Below are 27,472 nucleotides of genomic sequence, written 5' to 3'. Positions count from 1 at the left end.
ATTATGTTTTGACTTTCTGACAGGATAACTCAGTGTATATAGCTTCTGATACAAATGACCAAAGTTCAATTTACAACAGTAGTGGTGGGTTTTCTCGGCGCTGACATAAAACATCCCCAGTGAATCAGATCGTGAAGTTTTCAGGAATTTTTTCTCTCTGTAATATTAACCCATTTGTGGTTAGCGTTCTTTTGAAAAAAAAAAACGCGTCGTATCATAAAAACAGTGATTTGCTACTTAAACAACTATTACATCCTTATTGTCATTTCTTGTTACATTTAGAATACTTTGGAATGTTGTAAAAAATTGTTAACATTTTAGAATTTCATAAGTTTAAAACATAACCAAAGCTTCTGTTGAGTTGTTTTAATACCACTTGCCAATCCAGCTAGCCTGTTTGGTGAAACCAAGAGTATTTAAGGCAGAGAGTGCTTTTTCTTGTTTTTAGTGGAGCCATCTATTGCCAAGATATCGACTTCAGCCACATACACGCCAAAACCCATTTATAAAGCGGACCCATTCATTCATCCACGGATCGCAATTCGGATCTGAATCACAGAACAATCAATCTCCAATTCAGTACCTCCCCGAGGTATAATTTATTGTAAGAACATGGGGGATTTTGTGACCCGGCAAATTTAACTTGCACCAGTCACCATTTACTACACTGGGAGTCTTTGGCCAGCGGGGATCAAACTCACGACCTCTTGGACATGGGCCCAACTCCCTACTAGCCAGGCTATCCCAATCACACCAAAGTTTCTAAAATGATACATTCAAGAATGTTTAAAATTTGTTTAATTTAATGGTGTAAAACTAAAGTTAGGACCGTGGTAGCCCAGTGGCTAGAGGATTGGACTGCAGTTCCGAAAGACTGGGGTTCTATCCTTGACTCCGCTAAAACCCACTGAGTATATGTGATATCGTGCTCGTATAATCTGTGCAATCGAAAGACATGTGGTCGGTCGCTGAGCAATACCATGGGTACAGAGCAATACCATGGGTATCCCCATATCTACATCTAAATTGAAGTAGTGGCCACACAAATGAGTGGTGTTGTCTTGGAATTCTAAACCAAGACGCACTTTCACCTTTGCGGTGCTCTCTTGTCAAACGAAAAGGTCACATTCCTGACTTAAAGCGCTAGACCAATGTCTGACGAGCTAGTCTTGCTCACGTGTCTTTGGAAACAACAAACTAAATTTCTGGCGTAAACTTATGTTTGCTGAGGATAAGAATTCTTAATGTAGACGTTATAGATGGTTAAAGATATTGGCTTACTTTGAAACCGAAAACTTCGCAATTATCGCAGCTCGTGAAAATAAAATATGATATGAGCAGATTTCAGTGCTGGAGCGAACTCTGATAAAACCCAAATTCAATGAATTACCAAGATATACGTATATCTCAACAACTTCATTCTGTCAAAAGATGAATTTATGGAAAAAAATCTGACTTTGTTGCTTCATAAATTTGTGTTCATAAATGAATAGCTATCAGAAAACAATAACAAAAGACGTTTTCCGTTTAAAGATAGCTTTTAAATATTGTAGAAAACTTTTGAGGCTTTAGTTAATAATGAATTAGTAATGAATAAAAAGCAATACAAGACGATTTTTGAGGTAATCAAAGAGTTATTTTAAAATTTTTTATTTCTTTTGTAGAACTTTTGTTTTTTCCAAAATTGTCTTTTAGAAGTTATTCAGTCAAAGACAAAATGGCACATTACTAAAACTGTGATTAAAAAACGTTTCAGAAATGTTTTGAATTAATATCATTATTGGCCTCAAACTTTTTCTATGTCTTTGCACTAATTCTTATTTCAGAAATATGAATTTATTATAAATTGAAAAAAAAAGATATTTTATATTAATGGCACTTAAATGTTCTTTAATTTTCATTTCTAATCCAATCAGTTTTAATAAAATCTATTTTAAAAATTATAAACAAGTTTCAAATTTCTTTCCAACGCTGTAGTGCTTTTTTCGATAACTTTATATTTAACAACTCGATTAAAAACATTTCTATCGGAAAGTACAGAATTATCGAATCGGAACACAATTTTAGCAAAAACTAGTTTGAAATACTTAATTTCGTTTTGATTTTACATTTAAATAATGTTCAATAAAATTTGAAACTTAAAAACGTTTCAAATAACGAAAATAAAATTCCTTTATTTCTCCTTTGCCTATCGAATATTATGGAGAATAGGGTTCGAATTCGTCCTTGAAATTGATAAAATAGATCTTTAAAATATCAATTTTAAAATCGATCTTTTGTATTAAAGTGCTCCAGTTGAATAAAGATAAAACTTATATCGATCTTTAACCAAGATAAGATCGCTCGTTGATGAAATGTTATTGTTTTTCAATTTTGCCAATGATGTTTTACCTTATGATAGTCTATAAAGCTATATAACTTTAAATTATAATAGTCTATAAAACTTATCTAAATGCTTAAATTAGAGAAGAGTAAATAGCTGGATTTAACATTAGGTTATTTAGCTTTGTTTACGAAGGCAAGTTACAGAAAGTGAAAAAAAATGAAGAAAAAAAAATCATCAATACTCCAAAATCTATGTTAAACTCAAAGTTTACAATTTTATATATCAAAAAAGCAATGTATCATTAAGAAGTTTGAAGTGATAATACTTTATAAAAGAGAATTTTAATTTTTAAATAAACCAAAGTTTTATAACTCAGCCATTTAAGAACATCTTCCCATGAAATAATGATTATTTTGCATTATTTCTGAATAGTTAAGTAACAATTATTACTCTTTAAACTCTGTTACAAGTTAAGAAAGGACCAATTCGGTATAGGATTTAAGCAATCATCCGTTCTATACTCAGTAAAACATTTCATCAATGTAAAAAATCAATAAAAATTTGCAAATTCTCCTACATTACGTTAATTTTGCATATATGCTCTTAACTTAATATAACCTTAAAAATTTTGAGTACCTATTTCTTACAACATATTCGTATTTTTGATAAAAAATCACTCTCACTTAGAAATTTGAAATAAGTTTTAAATAAGTTCCTCAATGCAAAAAATTTTAAAAAATTGGCAATTTGTCGATCATTATGTCAACTATATTAATACTCTTAACGTAGCATGGTTTGGATTAAGCAAATACTTCTTAAAAATTTTGAGTATTATTTCTTCACAACTATGGGTAGTTTTGAAACAATTTTCGCCCATTTTTTATCTGAAACAAGTTTCAAATGAATTTCTTATTGCAAAAAAGTTAAAAGAAAATCGCAGAGTGTTCTCGATTATGTTTTCGATAAATATGCTCATGCTCATACGGTAAGTAAATAAATCCTTCTTAAAAATTCTGAGCACTTATTTCTTGACACATATGGGAATTTTCTTTAAAAAAAATGACTCTCACTTTATAACCTGAACCAAGTTTAAAATTATTTCTTCAGTGCCAAACATTTATAAGAAATTGCAAATTGTCCTTCATTACGTTAATTATACTTATATTTAATTATAATTATAACCGTCATTGAACTGCCACCCCAATTTCATGGCCTTACGACTACTAATGCTCAACTTTGTAGCCTTGTAGTTTTACGCCCAATCCAGAAGACAAGGAAACTCCTGGATTGAGTATTGGGAGAAATTTGCCTTCGTGGAGGACTTTTTGATAAAGCTAACCCGCATTTGCGTTACATGGATAGGAATATCATGAGAACCTCCCACGGTTAGCTTGACGACAAGGGGACTCTAACCCATGATCCATCTACCACTGAGGATATTTCACGTCAGGCGGAATTCGTATCGACTGGGATTTGAACCCGGTTCGCCTCATTGGAAGGCGAACACTCTATCCCCTGAGTCATCGCGGCTCAATTATACTTATATGCTGCTAACGTGAGTAAACATGTCCTTCTCAAAAAGTTTCAGTACTTATTTTTTGTAACTTATTGGTATTTTTGAAAAAAAAATGACTCTCACTTTATTAATTGAAATGAGTTTTAAATGAATTTCTCATTGCAAAAAATTATAAAAAATTTACAAAAATATGTTAACCATATATGTCCTCCATTATGTTAACCATATATGTCCTCCATTATGTTAACCATATATATGCTCTTAACGTGGCATGGTTTAGATGGTTGCATGGTCAAGAAAGCGTCTAATGTATAAAAAATACCCATAAAAGCTAAGAAATAATTGAGGACATTTTGAGAATTTTTTATAGTTCTTTGCGAAGATGAATTCTTTTTAAACTTGTTTCAGATTCCAAAGTAAGCGTCAAAGATTTTCCAAAATACCGAAATATGTAAAGAAATAAATGCTAAAAATTTTTTTAAGAAGCATTTGTTTAGACTAAACCATGCCACGTTAAGAGCATATATATGGTTAACATGATGGCGGTCTCTTTGTGAATTTTTTATAATTTTTTGCATTGAGTAATTCATTCGAAACTTGTTTCAGATTTAAAAGTGAGCGTCACTTTTTTCAAAAATATCAATATGTTTCAAGAAATACGTACTTAAATCTTTTATGAAGGATTTATTTATTCCCGGTATAAGCATATTTATCGATAACATAATGGAGGACACTTTAGCGAATTTTTTTTTATAATTCTTTGGAATGAGAAATTCATCTGATTATTGTTTCAGATAAAAAGTAAGTATTAAATTTTTCACAAATACCAATAGTAAGGAGGAAATAAATTCTCCATATTTTTAAGAAGCATTTGTTTAGTCCAAACCATGTTATGTGAAGAGCAAAATGGAGTTTACTTTTCGAATTTTTAAAATTTTTTTTTGATATGGGAAAATCAATTGAAACTTATTTGAGATTACAAAGTGATTGTCAATTCCTTCAAAAATATCCATATGTTTCAAGAAAGAAGTACTGAAAATTTTGAAGAAAGATTTGTTAACTCCTAACAATACCCTTAAGAGTATATTTATAGTTAACATATTGGAGGACACTTTGCGAATTTTTTTTATAAATTTTGGAAATGAGGAATTCATTTTAAACTTGTTGCAGATTACAAAGTAAGTGTCAAATTTTTCAAAAATGCACATAGATGCGAAGAAATGATTATCCAAAAGTTTTAAGAAGCATTTGCTTAGTCCAAACCATGCTTCGTTAAGAGCATTAATATAGTTAACATAATGGAGGATAAATTGCGATTTTTTGTAATGAATAACTCATTTTAAGCTTGTTTCACATTACAAAGTAAGCGACATTTTCCGAAAAAATACTAATATTTTTCTAGAAATAAGTACAGAAAATTTTTACGAATGATTTAGTTACTCATGTTAAGAGCATATATGTATACTTATAGCTCAAGGTATAGAGTGTTAGCTATCCAGTGAGGTGAACCGGGTGCGAATCCCAGCCGCGGCTGGTCGATACGAATTCCTCATACGGCTCACACCGACCACAGTGCTGATGTAAAATATCCTCAGTGGTAGACGGATCAGGGGTTAGCGTCCCCTTGCCGTCAGGTTAACCGTGGGAGGTTTTCTTGGTTTTCCTTTATATGTAACGCAAATGCTGGTGAGTTCTATCAAAAAGTCCTTCACGAAGGCAAATTTCAACCAATACTTGATCCAAGAGTTCCCTTGCCTTCTGGATTGAGTTCGAAATTACAAGGCTACGGCGTTGGACATTAGTAGTCGTAAACCCAAAAAATTACGTCAGCCGTTCAACGACGGTTATAAAAGTAAAATAAAATATATGTATACTTAACGTAATAAAGGGTAATTTGTGATTTTTCTTAAAAAAATATTTTGCAGTTAGGAAATAATTTTAAACTTGTTTCAGTTTATAGAGTGAGCTACAATTTTTTGCAAAAATACCTATATATGCTAAGAAATAAGTACTCAAAATTTTTAGTCGAAACAATGCTACGCTATGAGCGTACATATAAAAATAAAGGAAGACATTTTGCAAATTTCTTATAATTTTTTGCAATCAGGACTTAATTTGAAACTTGTTTCCGATTTCAAAGTTAGCTTCAAGTTTACCAGAAAGGCCCATATGTGCCAAGAAAAAAGCAATCAAAAGTTTTAAAAAGGATTTGCTTACTCCAAACAATTATATGTCAAGAGCATACATATGAAAATTAAGGAGAACACTTTGCGAATTTTTTGTAACTTTTTCCAATGAGGAATCAGTTGAAACTTGTTTCAGATTACAAAGTAAGCTTCAAATGTTTCAAAAATACTCATTAATGAGAAGAAATATAAACCTAAAAGTTATAAGAAGCAAATTTCAGTTCAAACAATGCTACGTTAAGAGTATATAAATAATTAACATAATAGAGGATATTTTTCGAATTTTTTGTAATTTTTTCCAATGAGAAATTCATTTCAAACTTGTTTCAGATTACAAAGTAAGCGTCACTGTTTTCAAGAATACCAATATGTTTCAAGAAATAAGTAATCAAACAAGAAAGTTCTACAGTTTCTTTCTATATCTGTTCTATAAAGCAAAAGAATGAAAGATGGAATGCAACTACGGTCAGTAAGATGGATTGGACAGTATTTAAATTTGATGTATGATTTTTTAATATGATTTATTAATATTCTCTAATTAACTAGGTGAATCATTCTCTGAAAAGGCAGGAATTTCTGTCACATAATATTTATAACAAAAATTAAAGTTCATAAAATTTATAAATATGACTATAAACCAAAGAGCTGTAATTGAAATAGAGCGAGCCCGCTGTCATATTTCCCCATTTTTCTTCGTCTTAAACATAAGAGCCTCCATTATTGAATAACAATTGCTTTAAAAAAAACAGGTTTTCATGTAAGATAAAATTGCCGTCTTCTGACTCGAATACGATTACGTAGATTCATATGATTAGGTAAAAATTTATTAAGCAAATCAATTAAAGATTTGTTTACCAATTTTCTGAATTTACTCTTTATTCAAGAATTGTTAGAAAAAGAAACATTCAGAAGTGAAATTTCTGCTTTTTCCTGAAAGGATTCATAAGAATTTCATTAAAATATGAATCAAATCTATGAAGACAATTATGCATTATATGAACCATTCGAAACATAAAGCAATTATTGAATAACAATTGCTTTAAGGGGGAACATCACAGTAAAATTTTCAAAAACTGAAGAAATTTTTTTAATATATTTTTCGATAGTTTTTCTTTTTGAGATTATTACATGAAAATATTGAATTGATTTTCGCAAAAATGTAAAAGTTACAGCATAATGCACCTAAAGCGACATAGCACACGCTGTGGCATGCCTGATCATGTGAACTTGTGCACTCAGTTGATTAATAGATTTACTCACTTCTATCAAAGCATTTTAGTGAAATGCAATTATTTTTACTATTTTATTGAAATAATTTGATTAATTTATGTCTGAGAAAGAATTAATGGTACTTTCAATGTAAATAGTTGAAATTGCAACTTATTTAGATGCAATAATTTTTAATGAAGACTACAAAAAAAAAGTTTATTAACAGTTATGGAGCGATTCGAAATAAATTTAGGCCTAACAGCCAAAGAATATGCTCAAAGCAATGACCGCAGAATTTCGGTTGTTACTCTAAAAACATATGCGGCGTTACATGAGGGTAGGTCGACAAGAAAAATAGCTAGAATTGTTTTTGAGTCTTATAAAAACAATGGATAAGAAGCCTCTTATTGACCTGGTATTGATGCATTATAATTAGTAGCAAATTTTTTCATATACTTAAATGGATTATTGATCATAAAAGATTATACGCAATTTACTCGAAACTATGCTTCTCTTACTTGCTATATCTCTAACTAGCACAATTTTCACCCGATTTACTTCAAAGTTTGACGCAATCTTCAGAATAAATGCAGTTTTCTTTGCGCGCAGGGAGTTTTTAACTGGGTTGAATGGTTTTGTAAAAATGAAACTTATTTTATGCCTTAAACGTTTTTCATAACATAGCGATTTTGCGAATTTTTTTTTTAAATCCTACCTGCAATGAAAGCTACATTTATGTAGCTTAAAAAATCAAAACCAAATTAAATTTCAATTAATTATTTTCAATTTTTCAAATTTTTGTCTTTGTAACATGATCAAAGAAAAATCAAAATGTGTTTTATAAGATAAAAAAAATTGTTAAGTTAATCCCAATCGTTGGAAAATTTATTAAAAAAATCTTTCTTTTTTTGCAGACTTCTACTGTGCTGTTCCTTCTTAAGGGAACAATGGACGCTCAAAACAAGAAAGTGCCATTTTTATTTTATCTCTTTCAAATTTTATTTAATTATTATTAGCAAATTAGTCTGTGTACAAAGTTTTCGAAAGAAGTATTATTTAGTTTTAAAGTTATAGTTGAAAGTACGGTCTTTAATTGTTAATAATTAAAAGGTTCCTTGTAAACCATTCTATTCTTTAAATTAAATTTTTACCTAAATACGTTGTTTATAGGTACTTAAATAAATTTAAGTGGCTATGGTAGCCGTGTAACGTTATGACATTCCTAAGGGAATTTTTTTATTTCTTCACGAAAAATTTCTTCGAAAAGCACATCTCAATTATTTATGTTCATAACAATGAAATTTCATAGCAATAAAACAAAAACTAATGAGCAAGGAGCTTTTTGAATTTGAGAGAATACTGAAATATTCCATTACGAGGAAAAACAACTTAGTCAACGAGAACTGCATACTAATATATAGATCTTTACAATTTCAAACTTTCTTTTAGCTCGATAAGGAAAACTCTGATTTGAACATTATTGGTTGCACATACTCAGTAAAATGTGAATTTTTTAATATCTCAGCCAAATATTGGATTTGTGAAGAATTTTTCTGACTCTGAGCGTCCATTGTCCACTAAAAAAAAATCATATTTTCATGCGATATAAAATTACCTGCTTCTAACTCGAAGATCACTGTCTATATAGTTATCAGCAACTCTCTGCCACCTATAACTCAATGGTCCTGTATAAGTTCCATCCGTTGGTACATTACTCCAAGTTGTATCTATGGGTGGAAGGACTTCAGGCATTCGGGGTCGAGCTGAAGTTACTTTTATCGAACATCTAGACTATAGAGGTAATTAATACTTTAATTTTATATTTTATGTTAATTCATCACAAATTTGTAAAAATGCATCTACCACTACAAAAATACAATTCCAATTCACTAGTATATAAGACATGTTAACTAGATTCTAAGTTGGGGTACCTTTTCATCGATGGCTGTTGACATTGTCGATATCTACTCTCACCCCACATTAGTGACCTTCGGACGAGGTGTGAACACGCCTATCTTGACAGAAACTCCCACTTTGACAACTTCGATGGATGGTCCCCATTGAGCAGTTGACTTGCTACTTGTGACTGCGACATTTGTCCCTTCCTCGCGCTGTTGCTATCCAGTCTCGATTACACACTACATCGGCATCTATACACTCTACTGCTAATGGCAACGCATGAGCGACCAGCACCGTGAACTTAATACAACTCTCACTATCAGCATTTAAAAGTACGGCGATTTTAATTCAGCTCTCCCGTCTTCTCACAAAACAGCAATGAATCAACTAGTGGTATCCGTTCATAGAATTCTATCACAGATAAAATTCTGGTGGGGGAGTACTGTAGCGTATCTACCACTACAAAAATAGAATTCCAATTCACTAGTATATTAGACATGTTAACTCGATTTGATGTTGGGGTATCTTTTCATGGATGACGCTTGACATTGTCGATATCTACTCTCGCCCCACAATGAGATTAATAATCAGAAACGAAGATTTTTTTTAAAATTTTGCTTCAAGTGGTTACCTTAATTTTTCTCTTGTTGATATACTTCACTTCATGATAATTGAGAAAAAAAAAGGGACCCATTTTTTAAGAGTTTAGGGAGCTGAAATTTTTTCTTTCTGTCCAATTTTTTGCCCATATGTATGCAAATTTTTTTCTTACTTTATAGGAATTTACGGAGATTAGGAAACTTTTAATAATGAAATATTATATATTTCAGAATTAAAATGAAAGTAATGTCTTTTAGGGTTGTCTAAAAAAAATTAAAAAAAATTTCTCCCAAAAGTACATTTCAATTTATTTTAAAAGGGCTTTAAATAAATATTGGTATTTTTTAGTGAGATTTGTATATATTGGAATGCTCATTTCCAACATTAATGGCAAAATCTAACAGATACTGTATTATTTTTAAGCAGTAAAAAAGAATTTAGCAGTAGAAAGTTCATATGAATGACACTTTCGGTTAATTAAAAAAAAATGAACAGTAACATCTGATTCTCTAAGCTAAAAATTTAACTATAAAAAAGTAATAACTAGGAATAACATTCATTCATACTCATGTTCTTTTAAACTTAGTTTAAGCAACAAAATAAAATGTTTTTTGAGAAATAAAGAAGAAAAAATGAGATAGAGCATCGATTATTAATTTATAGATAACTGAAATATCGTTCTTCTCAAACAAACTGGTCATAAATAGTTTTAAAACACTTAAAAGTCTTTTTCCCTCATCAAAAATCGTTTTTATTAATGACATTTGAAAGTTGATTTAAATATAATGACATTTGAAAATATAAGTCCAAAATTTTTCGAAGTGAAACTGTCGCTTCAAAAAAGTATGAAGAGAAAGTTGAGAGTATTACTCTATAGAACTCTAAACCCTTTTTTTAATGCGTGAATTCCCGAATATGTAGATGTTTCTTTAAAAAGAAAAATTATTTTTTTCACGCTGTTTAGTCAAAAAAGATAAAGTTATTAAAAAAAATATAACGAAAATTACAGAGTGTTTCAAATTTCCTCTCAACAATGTTATGTAAAAACTTTATAAAAAAAAAATGTATTGAAAATTTTGCAAGATTTGAGTAACTGAAGTAATAGCTCTGAGTGTGCGCAGAAAAACAAAATTTATTTTTCTATAAATTTTTAGTTAATCCACATTAGTCAGCTTATGGAAAAAATCTAATTTAAATATTCTCAAAACTAAAAAAGTCGTTAGTAATTAATAAGATGCCATGTTAGATCCGCGTGGAAATGCATTTCCCCCTGATATGCATCTCGGTCACTGAGATTTTCTGTTTTTCATTTTTTTCCTTCCTCTCTCGGCTTCTGGGGTTTTCTAGTTTTGTTTCTCACCTTTATTTCCCCCTTTTCGCTTACCACTTTTTGTTTTCTATTTCAACTTATTTACTTTCACGTCTGGCAAGTCTTGAAAATGGGAGCCTATTTTTGAAGCGCTTGAAACATGTCAACAGTTATTTCATATTTGCTTATTTTTGAAGCAAAGGAAGTTTGCAATCAGGTAAAGTTTATGTTTGTTAAAAGTAATCACAGCAGCTTTGTAAATGATTAAGTAAAACTAGGGTTGATTAAATAGCAAATTCACTTATCAATAGCTATTATTAATATTCTGAAAATTTTTTATCTGTGATTTTACGGGAATAAAAAAATTACTAAAATGTCTCAATCTATTTATTAAAAAAGGATCCTTCTTTTACAATTCTTTTTAAAAAGCTTGATAACTTTTTTTAAAAAGCTTATAAATTCATTAACAATCTGCAAAAATTGAAATTTATTTAGATTTACAGAAACAAACAAAATCTATAAAAATCACAGTTTATTAATAACGTTTTTTGTAAGGGATCTATAAAATGTTTGAGATTTTATTTTTCAATCCTATATCATATTGATAATATAGATTCATTTCACAAAATTTGACTCTCATTTACATTTTACATACCTGCCAGCATTTACTCTCTTCTAAAAAGTGTTTTCCTAGAGGTAATGAAATACTTATTGAAATTTAACTAATTGAACTTTTAAGCAAACATTCAATGAACATTTAGCAAACACTAGGAACACAATAAAAAAATTAGCAGGTCTGCCATTATTATGTTTGAAACATATAAATGTAATGGTAGTCAAAATCTATTTAAATGAATGTTGTTAAAATAAGAATTAAGTATGAATGTTGAAATTTTACCACTACTTTAAATACAAGAATAAAAACAAGTATGGAAAGTTGGCAGGTATGGAAAAAAAATTGGTCATCGTAAAAAGGTTTTGAGCATTATTGTAAGAAAAATAACGCCAAAACTTTACAAATCATGACTGAGAAAGGCTAGGCTAGGTTAAGAAAATATCAAAACCTGTTTGATTGATTACCAGAGGAAACAGAATATTAATGTGCAACACTTAATCTGTAATTATAAAATTTTTTTTTTAGCAAATTGCATAAATTTAGCAGATTACACAATAGCAAATTGCATAGTCGTTACAAGTTAACACACATATTTAGTATCAAAATATCAATAAAAAAGACTAAAAGATAAAATGAAGAGCGATAACAGTTTTTGAAGAATTTCTAGCAATTAATGCTGATTTCAATAATGAGTTGTTCAGAAGGGAAATAAAGGGGTTTGTTAGATAGCATTCTTAAGAAATGGGTGGCCGGCTTCTAGAAAGAAAGCTAGATGTTGCTCAAACCTTTACTTTATAAACATGAAGTATTAAAATTGTAACAAGAAAATAAGGTGAAATGATGTTCGTTTTCACTTTATATATATTGATACCAGAAATAAGTATTTGTTTCCCTGATTGCCCCTTTCCGCATAATATTGCATACATAAACAACAAAAAAATGTTTTCCCTTCAGCAAAAAGTTTTCGTAACCAGAGGTTACGGTTACAGGTTAAAAGGTTGGCAATTTTTAAGTTGTTACAAGTGTGCAATTTTTGTATCTTAAATGCTAACGCTTTGATGATGATTTGGAAAATTATCGTAATAGCGGACTTTTACTCAAGCTTTTACTGCAAAACATTCCAGAAAACATTTATTATATTATTGTTATTATTTAAACATAAAACAGGCAGCTTGTCGAATGTTGGAAAATGGAGGGGTTGTTGGAATCAGAAAAAAAAATAACTCATCGAGTTACAAGAAGTGTCGTAAATGGTTATTGATTCATTTTCTAAATTGATAGGACATACAATTAATGAGAGAGTAAATTTTATTAAATAATGATTTTTTTACATTATTTTCGTTGTGATTTAAATAGTTACATTAAACATTAAATTCTTTTCATAAATCTGCCATGAAAATAAATCATACATACTAAGTAAAAAGTTTAAAAAAAAGTGTAGCGGTTTCTAGCAGCTGAAAATTATTTTGCGTATTTTTACTCCTTAATTTTATCTTGTTTAAATTTGACAATAATTTTTTTAATCAACATTTGATGTTTAATGTTTAAAACAAATTTTTTAAATTTTCCATTGGTGGAAAATGAGTTATTTTTCAGTTTTTTTTAGTCAAATGGTATATATTTTACATAATTTAGTCTTCTATTTGTTTAAATTAGCATTTGAATTACAAAAAAAAATGCAACACATGACATTCAAGTTTAAGAACAGATTGCACATTCACACAATTTATAAAACAATTTATCACAATAACAACAGTTTAAGAATCTTTACACAATCATAACACAAAGTAAAAGTCACATTTTACTAAATCCATTACTCTAAATCTAAATTATTTCAATTACATTTTAAGTATAAATGTAACACTTTCAATAAAATAAAAGCAAAATAATTTTCACTTTAAATACATTTTACAGATTTTAGATATTTCATTTGATATATTTATAACAATATATTAATATATTGATGTTTCATATTATAATGTTTTAATTTTTTTTATAAATATTAATATAAAATCACAACTAGCTTCATCTTACTTTGGCCGTTTGAATCCGGCTTGGCATAGCACTACTGTTTCTTGTTAGTCTTTCTGATCTTTTTTCATTTTTAAGACTAGAAAGAGCTCCAGATTCCTGATCTTCTTCATAAATGGCTTCAAGAAAAACTGGTTTTTGCTACAATGATACATTCAGTTATTTATACATAAGTACAAATATTTCTTGAAGTACATCATGTTACTTGCGCATAGAGTATATGGTGTAAAACACAAATTGGGGTAAAAATTGGGGATTTTCATACATGTAGAACAGGGGTTTCCCACTTACATGAGGCCGGAGGCCGCAATTAAAAGCACTAGTGAAATGGAGGACCGCAACTTTATTAAAATTTATATAGGACTCTTTTATGATTGAAGGAACACCAAATATTACTGTCAGACTTTTATCAAGTTGTACAAAGCAAAAGTATTGAATTACAAATTAAAATAAGAAGTAGATTTTTGACTCTTTTATGATTGAAGGAACACTAAATATTACCGTTAGACTTTTATCAAGTTTTACAAAACAAAAGTATTGAATTACAAATTAAAATAAGAAGTAGATTTTTACCTGAGAAATAAATTTTTTGCACCGTTGTTACGTTAAATTTCACAGAAACGAAAAAATTAGTTTTTTTTTTAACGAAAGAGAAGTATTTTTGACCCATAAAGATTTTCTACGAAAATTGTTCGCAAAAAAATTACAACTAATATATTTTAGTTCGTGGGCCACAAAAAGGCTTCGCGGGCTGGATGTGGCCCGTGGGCCGCCACTTGGTAACCACTGTTATAGAACATTGTATGGGAGTACAAGTTGAAATATTTTAGGACGCTGATTAATCTGTTTAAATTCTGCATGGGATGTCCAAAATTTACTCAAAAAGTGATTTTGATAGAAAACACTGTGATTTTTATTATTATTAAAAAAATGAGAATTTCTTACTGATATGTAAGACATGCAGTAGATATATGCATGGAGCATGATATCAGATAATAATGGGATTACTGTCTCATTAGCTCTCTTTTGTCGAAATTTTCCTTGACCTTTTTACATAAATGTGACTTAATATCATTGATACGACATTCAATTTCATCTTTCAAAGTATAGGTGGTCATAGGCTTGTTGGAATAAACCTTAAGCTTCAGAAAACCATCAAAGAAAAGAAAATGAGACGGAGAATTCTGACCAAGAAGGACGATAATTTTTTTATTTCTAGATTTGAATTGTATTTCTCGATGGATGCTGATGTTCTCAGTCCTTATTTATACCTTGTCTATAATCTCGTAAATTTTTTTAAAAAGATATATTCAATTCAGATAAGGATTCCAATAATAATTGAATAATTATAGTTTTAAATTTAAAAATGGTCATTTTAAACTAGTTTTACCTTACAGCTAGAAAAGATGTTAAAGATGAAAATATTTGACTTAAATAGTTTGGATTAATTCAGTTTTTAAATTTAAGTGTTCTACACAAATCTTACAAAAAATGGGCTTCAAAGAATCTCGATAAAAGTTTGTAAAGCATGCCAACTTAATTAAAAATATTAATGAGCAAAATATAAGAACAATGCAGAAGAAGAGGCCATAGACTCTAAGCAAATAATGAATTTCGCGCATTTTGCCCATATAGGATTTTAATCAAGTTGACACTTAGACAAGATTTACACATATGCAATACACATTTACAAGTTATTATCGAATTATACTAACGGAAGTCTCCGAAATGTTTGCACAAACTTTCAAAATTAATTACGAAGTTCGTCAACAGATGGCGCTGACAATTATTAATTATTTCGGGTCTATGGCCATACAATTTCTTCTAACAATCTTTTAAAGTCTAGGATCTGACTTTTGATAACTTAGATATAACTTTGTTATTCATTTCAATAAATTTGCAAAAAAAAAAAAAAAAAAAAAAAAAAAAAAAAAAAAATATTTTAGTGTACTAGATGTTAAAATGTGCGCTTTTTACAAGATTAGTAAATTAATACTTGCTTTTTTTTAGATTTGTTTGACGCACACATCACCCTGCCATGGCCAAGCACGTAGTCCCATTTTTTAGGGCTCTATCTTTTAATGGCCATGTTAGGAATGCAACATAATTTTAACTCTGGCTAGACAACGTGGACAGCGCCTAAACTGATACCCCTCTCTCCAAAGTTTTGTATGACATAATGAAATTTAGTCAATTCTGATAAAGGTAGTAAAACCCAGCCCTCCATAAATGTCCTGGGTATGAACTTGCTTACGTTGTACCCTCTAATACTAAGCGGATGTTTTGATTACAGTTCTTATAAATTTGACTCTTATAAATCAGAAATACCTGATCTATATAAATAAGCAAATAAACCATATGATTGCAAAATACAAGCACTATACAAGAAGAACTATTACAAAATACAAAAAGATAACAGAGATATGGTTGAAAAGAAAGACCTCAAGCTCTGATTGCAATGTTAGCAAATATTAGTTCAAAATTAAAATTATATTTCTTTTTCAATAATGTTTTTAAAGAACTTATAACTGGATAACGTTGAAACAAAGTATCGTTTAAGAGTAGTAAATATAATTTTGTTATTTTTCTCAATTTCTTTTGTCTTAGATGGAAGTTTCTTTGAAAATTGAAATAAAATGTTACCACTTTGATGTTTATCTATCGGAACTTCTTAAGAACTTTCTTTTCAACCTAATATTACCTGGATTTTCACGGGAAGATTAAAGACTGGAGTATAACTACTGGACACTCTGTTATTCCGATTAATGGTGCTTTTAGAAAAATCCATGCTGAATGCTGCTCGGAACGACTCTTTAATGGGCTCTTCCTTCATCAATTTTCTGTGAACTTCTTCCACTTCCTTTTTCTTTAAATGCATTTGTTCATCCACAGCTTGAAGGGCAGACTATCAACAAATGTTTTTAAAATGAGTACATTGAACTTTAATTTATTTTCTAGAACAGTTTGCTACAAATCAGAAATAAATATATAGGGTGTTTCGCAATAACAACTCTTAACATGTATTCCTTAGAATTCTCTAATAATGCCAAAATCAAGTTATAACAAAACTTAGGTCAAAAAAACATACACATTAGGCGCCACAACGCAATATTAAAACAAGGAAATATAAAAAAAATATATTAAAATTTTATTAATCATTAAAGAGGAATTTGCGATTAAAAACTTTAAAATTTCTTGCCTGGAGAAAATAAAATGATGATCATTAAAGGTGATTATTTAAAACATCATTATATTTCACCCGTTAAATACAATAGCTGTGTTGTTTTTAACCCCATCTTCCTCAATATAGCTATAGTGATTTTGAAAAACGTGTATATTATACTATGGTTTTTATTTAAAAAAGGAAATACGGGGTAATTCTTTAAATATGATTATTAAATTTTTAAATTCTCCCTTAAAAAGAATTCACTTCATTCATAAGTAACGCTAAGAACAATGTTTAGTGCTCTTTGGAATGTCACAACTAAGTTTAAGTTTCAATACTTAAATTTTTCATTTGAATAGTTATTACAGAATTTCACGAACCAAAAAATTTAATTAAATAATTATAATTTTGGTTATTTTAGTTGGTGTAAGAAAAATAAAACTATTATTTATTTTTTTGAAATGGCAAGATTAAAGGATGTCAATTATTATAAATGCAAATTTTACGTGCATTTAAAAATATACGTTATAAAAATATCGATATTTATTTTCACAAAAAAGGGTGATTTTGCATTTTAAGGCTCCATAATTTAAGTAGAGGCTAAAATTAGCCCGGGATAATCAGGTTGGCAGGGCGCTGATGGACACACGTTTGTGAGAACGATCGATTACAGCCGAAGACTCCTCTTAATGGTGACAGGTGCATGCTAAATCTTTCGGGTCACAACGTCCTCCATGTTTTTGTAACAAATCAAAACCTTTGGGGGTACTGAATTGGAGATTTATAGTTCTCTGGTTCAGGTCAAAATTACGATCTGTGTACAAATGAATGGATGTATGAATGAGTCCACCCTATAAACGGGTGTGATGTATGGGTGTGGCAGAAATCGAATTCTTGCCATAGATGGCTCCACTGGAAAACAAGAAGAGTCGCACACCCTCTGCCTTAACCCCTTGGGGACGGGTGATTCAGAAAAGCATTCGTACAAAATCAGAATCAAGTTGCAATTAAATAAAAAATCATATATATAATCAATGTTAATTCAAAGTATAACTAAATAGCTTTATTTTGAACAAAGTAATGGCGAATTAAATAAATCAAACAATTATAACTCCACCCACAAATAAACTGCTAAAGAATTACTTTGATTTCCAGTTTTATCTTTTTACCCTGATTGATACGGTTTTATGCTGGCACGTATTTGTGACAGTCGTCGCGAAAGGGTTAATGGCAGCCGACAACAACAGGCAAAAATTACCAGCATAAAATCCTAAAAAGATGTATCTTGTGCGTTAAAGCATGAAATTTGCTATTAGAAGGTTACGAAATTCAAGTTTCAGAATAACGAAGCATGATTATCAGATTGATGCCAAATAATCAAAATAATATGGGGATTATATGAATACTATGAAACTAGGGTGTATTTACCATGGCCGTCAAATTATGAAATTCACGGTCAGAGGGTTATGAAATTTAGGTTTCAGAATAACGAAATGCGATTATCAGGATTAATTCAAAACAATAAAAATAATATATGGACTAATATGTTTATTTTGCCCAGTCAATACAATAAAACGACCCAGATTCGAATCCCGGTGATTGGTATACTGCACCTGGCAGCTAATTTAGAAATCAACGGCCTTCAACGACTTTTTGGAGATTTTTCTGTCGCCTGTAGTTGGTCCCAATTATAATGCAAACTTTTCTTTCTTTGAACGTTTGTTAGCTAAACTAAAAAAAAAAAATCAAAAATAATTTTTCTTTCATTTAAGAAAATGCTAAACAGAAGAGCATGTCGTTACGCTCATCACAGCGCTAATGTAAATATCATCAATCGTAGACGGATATTATGAGCTAAACTCCCCTTGCCATCGGCTAACCATAAGTAGTTTTCTCTCCATTTAACGTAAATAATTATTAGTTTTAAGAAAATTGATCTAAGTGTCTTCTTGTCTTCTGGGCTGGGTTCAAAATTCCAAAACTATAGAGCTGAACATTGATTGACCCCCCTTTTTTTTCCGAGAGTAAGGCTAACTTTGGCGTTGTTTCGGTGTTGAACATCCCATCTAATACATGGATGGGCTGTTCAACTCCGATCATAAAATAAAGTATAATTATAAAATACTTTATTCATCTTAAACACAAATCGAATCAGCACCGCTCTAACTTATGACGTCAAAAAGCAAAGATGCAATTTTGCTAAAAATAGATTTCCTTGAAAAATATTATCGGGCATAATAGCTTCTTCTAAATCGTGTAAATGTTTCATTTGAAGCCTGAGAAATGATAAATAAAAAATTAATTGAGGGGGGGGCTAAATAAATCAGATGGCACAGGTGAGAGTCATTACCGTGGCCAGTGATCCAGTTTCATGTATCCATTAGAAAATGAAATCCATTTGAAAAAGAGTTCCGGGTAGGGGCTTATTAGATGCTTTCCTTTATCGATTGGTCAGGGAGTTTCTACACTGATGGACAGTCTTGTTATATCTATTTTCCATTATTTTGACAATTAAGTATCATTTTCCTTCTTGCGCAATTGTTTCAGAAGGTTTAAAATGATTTAGTTACATAAAATATTTAATATATTGGGCGGGCCAAACATCCTGACCTCATTTTTGCTTAGTCATTAATAATAATAAAAATAAAAGCTATTGCTTTTGACGTAGCGGTATTAGATCGAATGTTTTGTTCTTGTCAGATAACTCTATTGGGCAAGAATTATTTTTGTCTTAGCTTAAAATTAAAATTTTAAGGAGTTGTCATGCAATTTTATTAAAAAAATATTTCATTTTAAAACTGGCGTTGAACGGCCAACCCATTTTTCAGTTAACTACTATTAGTGTTTAACTCCATTGCCTTGTAATTTTGAACCCAAACCAAAAGACAGGGGAACTTCTGAATTAAGCATTGGGACAAACTAGCCATCGTTGATTACTTTTTGATGGAACTAACCCACACATGGAGAGGTCAGCACAGCGGCAAAAGAACACTAACCGATTATCCATATACTCGTACCACTGAGAATATTTTACGTCAGCATTGTGGTCAGTGTGAGAGGGGAGCAGAAAGACACCTTATTGGGAGGCCAGCGCTCTATCCTTTAAGCTGAAATAGAATTACAGTTGAGAACAAATTTTTTGTTGCAATTATACAAATATTTGATTTTATCGAATTTCAGTGAGGGGATTTCGAATTTGAAATTAGCTTTGCTTTTAAATGTTTAAAAATGGAACTAACCCACACATGGTTCTTATGAAACTTTATATATAACAGTTAATATATAACAGGGGTCGTCTAAATGTTGCGACAAACTTCTAGTGAAATTAAGGCACATCATCATGATTATGCATGTAAACCCATGCCTGGAGAAATAGTCGTAGGCAGCTTGAAACGCTTCCCTATTACGATCTGTTCAGAAGCACATGAAAAAACAGTTTATAATAAGGGAAGCGTCCGAAGCGGCGTATGACGACATTTCCGCGGATGAGTTCCTAAGCAATTTTAATCCTAATGATGTGCCCTAGCTCTTCTCAGTACAACATTTAGGTGACTCCTGTTCTATATAAACCATTTTTAAACTTGTACATTTCGACAAAAAGATGAACTAAAAATGTCATTAAAAACCCTGTAGCTTGGAGATGAAAACCGATTGCAGATTTGAAATCACAGACGCGAAAATATCTAAGATCCGTTAAAAAAACAGCAGAAAAAAAATTGTTCACCGGAGTTATTAATGTTAAAATATTTGAAAACGAAGATTTATTTGTCGTAAATGCATCGCGCTCTATGAACTATACATAGTGTTCTGCATTGAGATCCTTTACTACATCGTTTAAAAATTCCAAAGAAAAGTATTTACATTAGCAATTACTGCAATTATTATTTCAGTGACGAAAAGGAATTGTTTCGAAATCTAACGAATCATTACTAAGTGGAAGTGGAAACGTTAAAATCTGTTTAACAGCCAGAAAAAACAGAATTTGAAGAAAATGATTAATAACCACAAATCCAAGCTTTTTCAGGCAATTAAACTTGTTTTGAAATTTCTCTCCCCCTCCCCCTTCCAAAGTATTGATTCGACAGATTTCGAAAGCGTTTTTCTTTTTTCCTCGCTTGACCACTAACTCTTAATGTGTATACTTTTTGTAACTTCATTTTTGACAAAGATTATAAAAATTTATTTTAAGAGAGGTGTTTACAGAACACCCCTTGCACGAAATGTACGCAGAGTGCAAAGTATGGATACACTAAACTTAACATTTGAATGATGACAGTGATAGTTTTAAAAATTTTATCTGAACAAGCCTTATGTAATTTATTCTCCTCATTTTTGTGCACAAAATACTATTTCAAACTAAATATGGTTGTTGTAGTTGTTGTAGCTCATTTACTTTGCACTAGAGCTGCACAATGGACAATTGGTGATGGTCTGGGATGATCTGGGCGCGCGAAGTCGAGCACTTTACGATAGAACAGTTTAACTAGGACCAATACCGCACACCCTCGGTCCCTACGTAGACTGGTCCAAGTGGTCACCCACCCTCACACTGACCGCAGCCAGTCATGCTTGACTTCAGTGATCTGCTGGGAACCGTGTCTTAACTATCAGTTCACTGCGAGACAAATTAAGCATGGTAAAGTACATTTTATATTTATGTTTTTCTATCTTGCTAGGAATACTAAAACAGAACTTTACATTCAAACACACACTTTGAATGTTTAGAGCAGTGTTTCTCAAAATTTTCGATCCTGTGACATTCCCTAATAAGTAAAAAAAAAAAGGTAAAAGAAAACTTGGCGACCCTCTGCCCAAAGCTGTTTAAAAAACTAAACCAAAACAAAAACCCCCCCCCCAAAAAATGAGGAAATATTTTTTTCGAGATTAATTAATAACGTTCTTCAATGACCAGTGACTTTTTTATGTGGATTTTTACAAGAAAATGAGTGAGTCTTCTGTTATTTTTAGCTTAAGTAGCTGTTATACACACTAAATATATAAAGAAAAATGAGAAATGAATATTTTGCGACACATGCTTAGAAAAAAAAAAGAAAAAAAGAATGGGAAGATTATTTTTTCGAGATGATTCATAATATTCTTCAATAATCATCAGAATTCTTTTGCAGATTTTTTACAAGATAGTGAGTCTTATATATCATATTTTCTTAGACATCCCAATAAATAATGAGAGATGAATACTTTGCGACTCCTGCTCAAAACTGCTGAAGGAAAAAGAACAGGGAGAATTCTTTTCGAGATGAATTAATAATGTTCTTCAATGATCATCAACTTTTTTTTGTAGATTTTTTAGAAGATAATGAGTCATATGTTACTGATTTGCATAGGTAGCCTTAATAAATAATGAGAAATGAATACTTTACGACTTCTGCTCAATACAGCTAAAAGAAAAAGAATGAGGATAATTGTTTTCGAGATGAATTAATAATATTTTTCAATGATCATCAACTTTCTGTTGCAGATTTTTTACGAGATAATTAGTTTTATGTAACTGATTCGCTTAGTTAGTTTTAATAAATAAAACAAAAAATGAGAAATGAATGCTATGCGATCCCTGCCCGGAACTGCTTCGAAAAAAAGAGTAGGAAGATTATTTTTTCGAGATGATTCGTAATATTTTTCAATGATCATCAACTTTCTTTTGCAGTTTTGTTACAAGAAAATGAGTCTCATGTAGTTGATTTGCTTTGGTAGCTTTAATAGATAGAGAAAAATAAGAAATGATAGTTTGCGACTTCAACTCAAAACTAAGAGAAAAAGAATAGGGAGATTTTTTTTCGAGATGAATTAATAATTTTCTTCAAGGAACAACAACCTTCTTTGCTGATTTAGTACAAGATAATGAGTGAATCTTATGCTACTTTTGGCTTACGTAGCTGACATACTCCGTTAATAAATAAAGAAAAATGATAAATTAATACTTTACGACCCCTGCGCAAAACTGCTTTGAGAAAAAGATTGGGGAGATTTCTTTTCTCCATAAGAATTAATAATATTCTTCAATGATCAGCAACATTTTTTTGCAGATTTTTTGCAAGAAAAAATAGCGTATTACATGCATATATATCAATAAAACAGTATTACATTTTTATACAAGCTTTATAACATATACTGAATACTAAAACACAAATTCAGACTTTTTTAAAGCAATCTAAAAGCGATAAATATATGCAGTGAAAGTTAGAGATAAAAAATATGCAGGTGACAGATAAATATAAAGTAAGAATAAAAAGTGCCATTATTACACCGTTTTTTTTTGTTTGTTTCTTTCTTTTTTTTAAAAAAAAATAGAACTATCAAGCAGTTTTTGAGAATAAAGAAGTAAAAATAGATTTTGAGCTTTCAAACATTTATATTACTAGTTTATTTGTAATAATTATTGCCTGATTAATTTCAATTACTTAATTTTGTCATGACAAAATGCATAATTTAACAAAACAATTTCTATTTCTTTAATAATTTTAACAAAATTGCAAGTAATTTTATTGAAATTAAGAATATATGCTGATTTCCGAATTGCAAAATTGTAAACGTAGCATAAAGAAAATAACTTTTGACTTAATGAACTGAATGTAATCTACTCAGATCCAATCGTTGTTGCCTGAAAGGCCTTTTAACAAACTCAAATTAATTAGTGCTGTCGTCAATATAAGTTAAAAAATCACCATTTTATAAATAAATATAATTTGAAGTGGGTGGGTTTGGAATTTTGATACTCAAAATATGGAAACCTCCAGCACAATTTAGAAAATATGGCCCTAATAGTTCATTCAAGACACCAATCGAAGGTTAGTTATTTTGTTATTTAATTTTTGCGTATATCCTTACATAACTAACATCAGTTGCAAGAATTAAAAAAAAATCTCCAACCATTCAATTAAATTTCATGCAAAAAACAAAAACAGCATTTTTCATAATTTATTCATAATGTCCCGCAAATTGATCAATTTTAAGATATGTAAATTTTTATACCTCTCAAATATTTTAAATAACTATAACTAAAATAAAGAAGTTAGAATTGGAACTCACTAGACCCAGCCCCCCCCCCCCTCATGAGTATCAGTTGTTACAAAACTTTGATAGCTTTTTAATAGAAAAATTGGAAGATAGATACTCACTATACCTAGTCCCCCTGACTAACAGGTCTTTTAAAATTTTTATAACTTTTTAATAGGAAAACAATTTCATTCCGATAATACTGTAAACTTTTCTATCCAAGATTTTATTGAGTCTCGTCCACAAGGTTATTATTTCCCTTGTCTGAAATGTCCCTTACATGGCATATAGAGAAAATACATATTTCATATTGTTTGATTTTTTCATATAATTTCATTTTATATATTTTCATATTTCATATTCCTACAAATTTCATATTTTTTGACACAATTACATAAAATTGTGATTTGTGCTTGTTCTTTTTAAAAAATTAGAAAGAGATACAATATTTTTTTAAAAAAATAAATCTTTTCATTATCTACGAGTTAATCATTTTTGTTAAATTTAAAAATTTCTATTGCTTTATCCGGTAAAAATGTTTTGAGTCATTAAAAGTTGGACTATGTTTAAAGCATTAAATTGAACACTATCCAACACAAGGGGAAGAAGTTATATGATAAATGTTTTTTTGGTAAATTATATATTGCTTCATTTTAAAGGCAATCAATTATCCTAATACAAACAAACTGACAAAATAAAAGCACAGCATTTTTACTATTTCATCTTCAGACAAAGATTTTGATTTGTTAAGTTATGCATTTTTACAAAACAAAATTAAGTATTTTAAATAAATATGTTGAATTGCTTCCAAGCAAAAACAAATACTATTTAATTATTTAATACGTATTTTAAAAACAAATTAAAAGCTAATATAATTTCTTTATAATAGAAAACTGTAGAAAGTTAGAACTATAATGCCTAATAAATAAAAATTTAAAAATAAAACTTTGTTCAAATTTTACTTATTATAAATTATTGAAATAATTGTCTAATATTAGTCGCCATTTAAAAGTGCATTATAGTTGAATATTAAAAAAATTAACTTTTCTTAGCATCGTTTAAATTGCATTGCGTGTAAAAATGTTAAAAACTTGAGACCCCGAAATTCCTTAAATAAAAAATAAATACCATTATTAAATATAAATATTAAATTTGTTCAGTTTTAAGATTCAATGAACTACTATTTCTAACCAGTGAAATAACATAAAATATTAGATCACGGTTTGTATTAATTAAATTAAACAAGAAATAACCTATCAAAATTAATAGTTATTGCTACTTATTCAAAAAAAAATAGATGTGGCTGTTTAAAAATAAAAAGTATCAATTGAAGCTCACAAAAAAGAATCTTAAAATCAGACTTACCCCAATTTCATTTACTACAAGAATCGTAGACAAAAGAGCATAGAAATCAATATAGAACTACATTCTAAAAATTAATAAAAATCATAAAAACATTTTGCTCCGATGAATCCTCGAATTTCCTTTCGTTGCTAAGCTTTAACCAGTTATTAATGAAAAAAATTTAGATTATAACTTACCATACTCATCAGTAGGCAGCACTCAGTGTACTTGCTAATCGCTCACAGAATATATCACCCATTGTGAAAGATACTATTAAACCATGTAAGATATTACTCAAAACAAATCATACCTTTACTTCAGCATAGTCCAAGTGAGATGTAAATATTTGAAAATTTAATAAAGCTGAATAAAGTTAATTTTAAGCTTTTTAAAACTACATAAATTTTAAAAGTACCTTCACGGCTTCTCTCTCCTCCTCCAGAAGTTTCTGCACCATCGAAGGCGTGTCTCTCATGGTGGGAAGGGACTGAAAAATATAATCAAATGTCAATAAAATATTAAAACGAATCTTTATTTGATAATGAATTGGAACCTAAACTATTACAATTTTTATTCTGAAATTAGGATAAAATAACCGGAAGTAGTCTGTCCATCCATTAACAGTAACGCTTACAGTTAGGAACCTAGTTAAGTTTTTCTGAGCAGCGGCTATTGCTATCGAACAAGTTTCTAAATTTTTGTATTAAAATGTCCAAGACATTGAATCTTAAAATGGTTTACTTCTTTAGACAGAGACTTCGCAAGACACATAATCCAATAAATTGTTTCTCTAAATATATTTTAATGATTTCAAATTTGTGTAGTAACCATTATCTTGTTTCGAAATGTAATATTACTCAATAAAGCATTATCTCAATTAATGAAAAGTAAAAAGGTTTTTAATCATGCTGTGATAATTACCGTATCGTTGCTACGAAAATAATCAAAACTTATGGGGTTATTAAGATATGTTAAAGCAGTAAAATAAATTCCTATATATATATATATATATATNCAATGGAATTCTAAAACATCTGATATGTATTGTGTTTTATTGTTCAGAGGGAACTTCTTATGAATTAAATTATGCGTAGTTTACTTAATATTGAAATAAAATCTTTAGCAATTTGTTTTGCCTTTTTAATGAAAAGAGTTTAATCAAAAATTCATATTTTGACAATTCTGTATTAATACTACTACATATTTTGTTTAAAATTTGATAATTTCATTTGTTATGTTTTGTACTGCTAGGTCAATTGTCGGTATTCAAAGTTTTCAGATTAAGATGTATTAGCGCAGTTACAATAATTTTAGTCAGTAGTTTATGTTAAATCATGTTCTTAAATGTCCATCACCTACTTTGTTTAATTTTAGAAAAATTGAGTAATGATCCAAAAAGAAGAGAAGAAAAAAAACAGTGGTGATTTATTTGTGTTTACATGTATATAATTTAAATTCCGGGAAATTTCTCTTTTTAACGCCAAGAAATGAAAGATAGAGCTTTAAAAATTTTTTTAAAATTATGATTTATTTAAAATTTGCATAGAACAAGCATTTTAATTAATTATTCAAAGTTTTAGCATGTTTTTTCTACATGACCGATATTTTATAAAGAAATTGTTTTAATTTTGTATGCAACTAACCATAAAAAAATATTCTTATTGTAATATAAGTGAATTAATGCACTGATTTGCTGTGGTGTTCATTTCAATTAACCATTGAACGTAAAATTTCGAAAAGAATTAAAAAATAAGAAAGATTTAAATTATTTATTTTTGAAATAATATTTAAGTTTGAAAATAAATTATAGATCGCTAATCAAATGTACATGTAAAATATTCAAAATATTATTTTATTTCTTTAGATATTAGATATTTTCTTTAGACACTGAGATTTCTTTAGATACCATTAGACACTGGATAGAGGCTGGGATAGTCTGGTCGGTAGGGCGCTGAGCCCATGTCCAAGAGTTCGTGGGTTCGAAACCATGCGGCCGAGGTGTGTGGAGTCTAATCTGTGGAGTCATAAAAGTCCTCCATGTTCCCATAACAAATCAATACCTCTGGGGGTACTGGATTGGAGAGCGATCGTTCTCTGATTCAGATCAAAATTACGATCTGTGGATGAATGAATGGATGTATGAATGGATCCTCTCTATAAACGGATGTGACGTATGGTGTGGCAGAAGTCGAATTCTTGGCCATAGATTTCGCCACTGGAAAACAAGAACAATCGCACCCCCTCTGCCTAAACAGG

At 29.8% G+C, this 27,472-nt stretch overlaps 1 protein-coding gene and 1 long non-coding RNA gene across 3 annotated transcripts in view; one reads left to right on the top strand and one right to left on the bottom strand.

Moving 5' to 3' along the window:
* The window catches only part of LOC107447347 (uncharacterized), a 47,288-nt gene that overhangs the window by 2,889 nt on the left and 16,927 nt on the right, over positions 1-27,472 (bottom strand). The window contains exons 2-5 of the mRNA XM_016062228.3: positions 25,632-25,703; positions 16,394-16,597; positions 13,696-13,833; positions 8,853-9,028 (exon numbers count right to left, since the gene is read on the bottom strand). Coding sequence (XP_015917714.1) covers positions 8,853-9,028; positions 13,696-13,833; positions 16,394-16,597; positions 25,632-25,703 — 590 coding nt within the window. The remainder of the gene's footprint in view (positions 1-8,852; positions 9,029-13,695; positions 13,834-16,393; positions 16,598-25,631; positions 25,704-27,472) is intronic.
* The window catches only part of LOC139427069 (uncharacterized), a 58,583-nt gene that overhangs the window by 17,723 nt on the left and 13,388 nt on the right, over positions 1-27,472 (top strand). Inside the window, exons 3-4 of one of the 2 annotated variants that reach the window (XR_011638231.1) lie at positions 8,886-9,036; positions 16,300-16,420. This is a non-coding gene — a long non-coding RNA (uncharacterized lncRNA). Of the gene's footprint in view, positions 1-8,885; positions 9,037-16,299; positions 16,421-27,472 lie in introns of those variants that run through there. The other variant, XR_011638232.1, reaches the window with a different exon arrangement.

Source organism: Parasteatoda tepidariorum, chromosome X1, assembly GCF_043381705.1.
Source record: "Parasteatoda tepidariorum isolate YZ-2023 chromosome X1, CAS_Ptep_4.0, whole genome shotgun sequence".
In the NCBI taxonomy this organism is placed as follows: Eukaryota; Metazoa; Arthropoda; class Arachnida; order Araneae; family Theridiidae; genus Parasteatoda; species Parasteatoda tepidariorum.
This window is presented reverse-complemented; position numbering and strand designations above follow the sequence as displayed.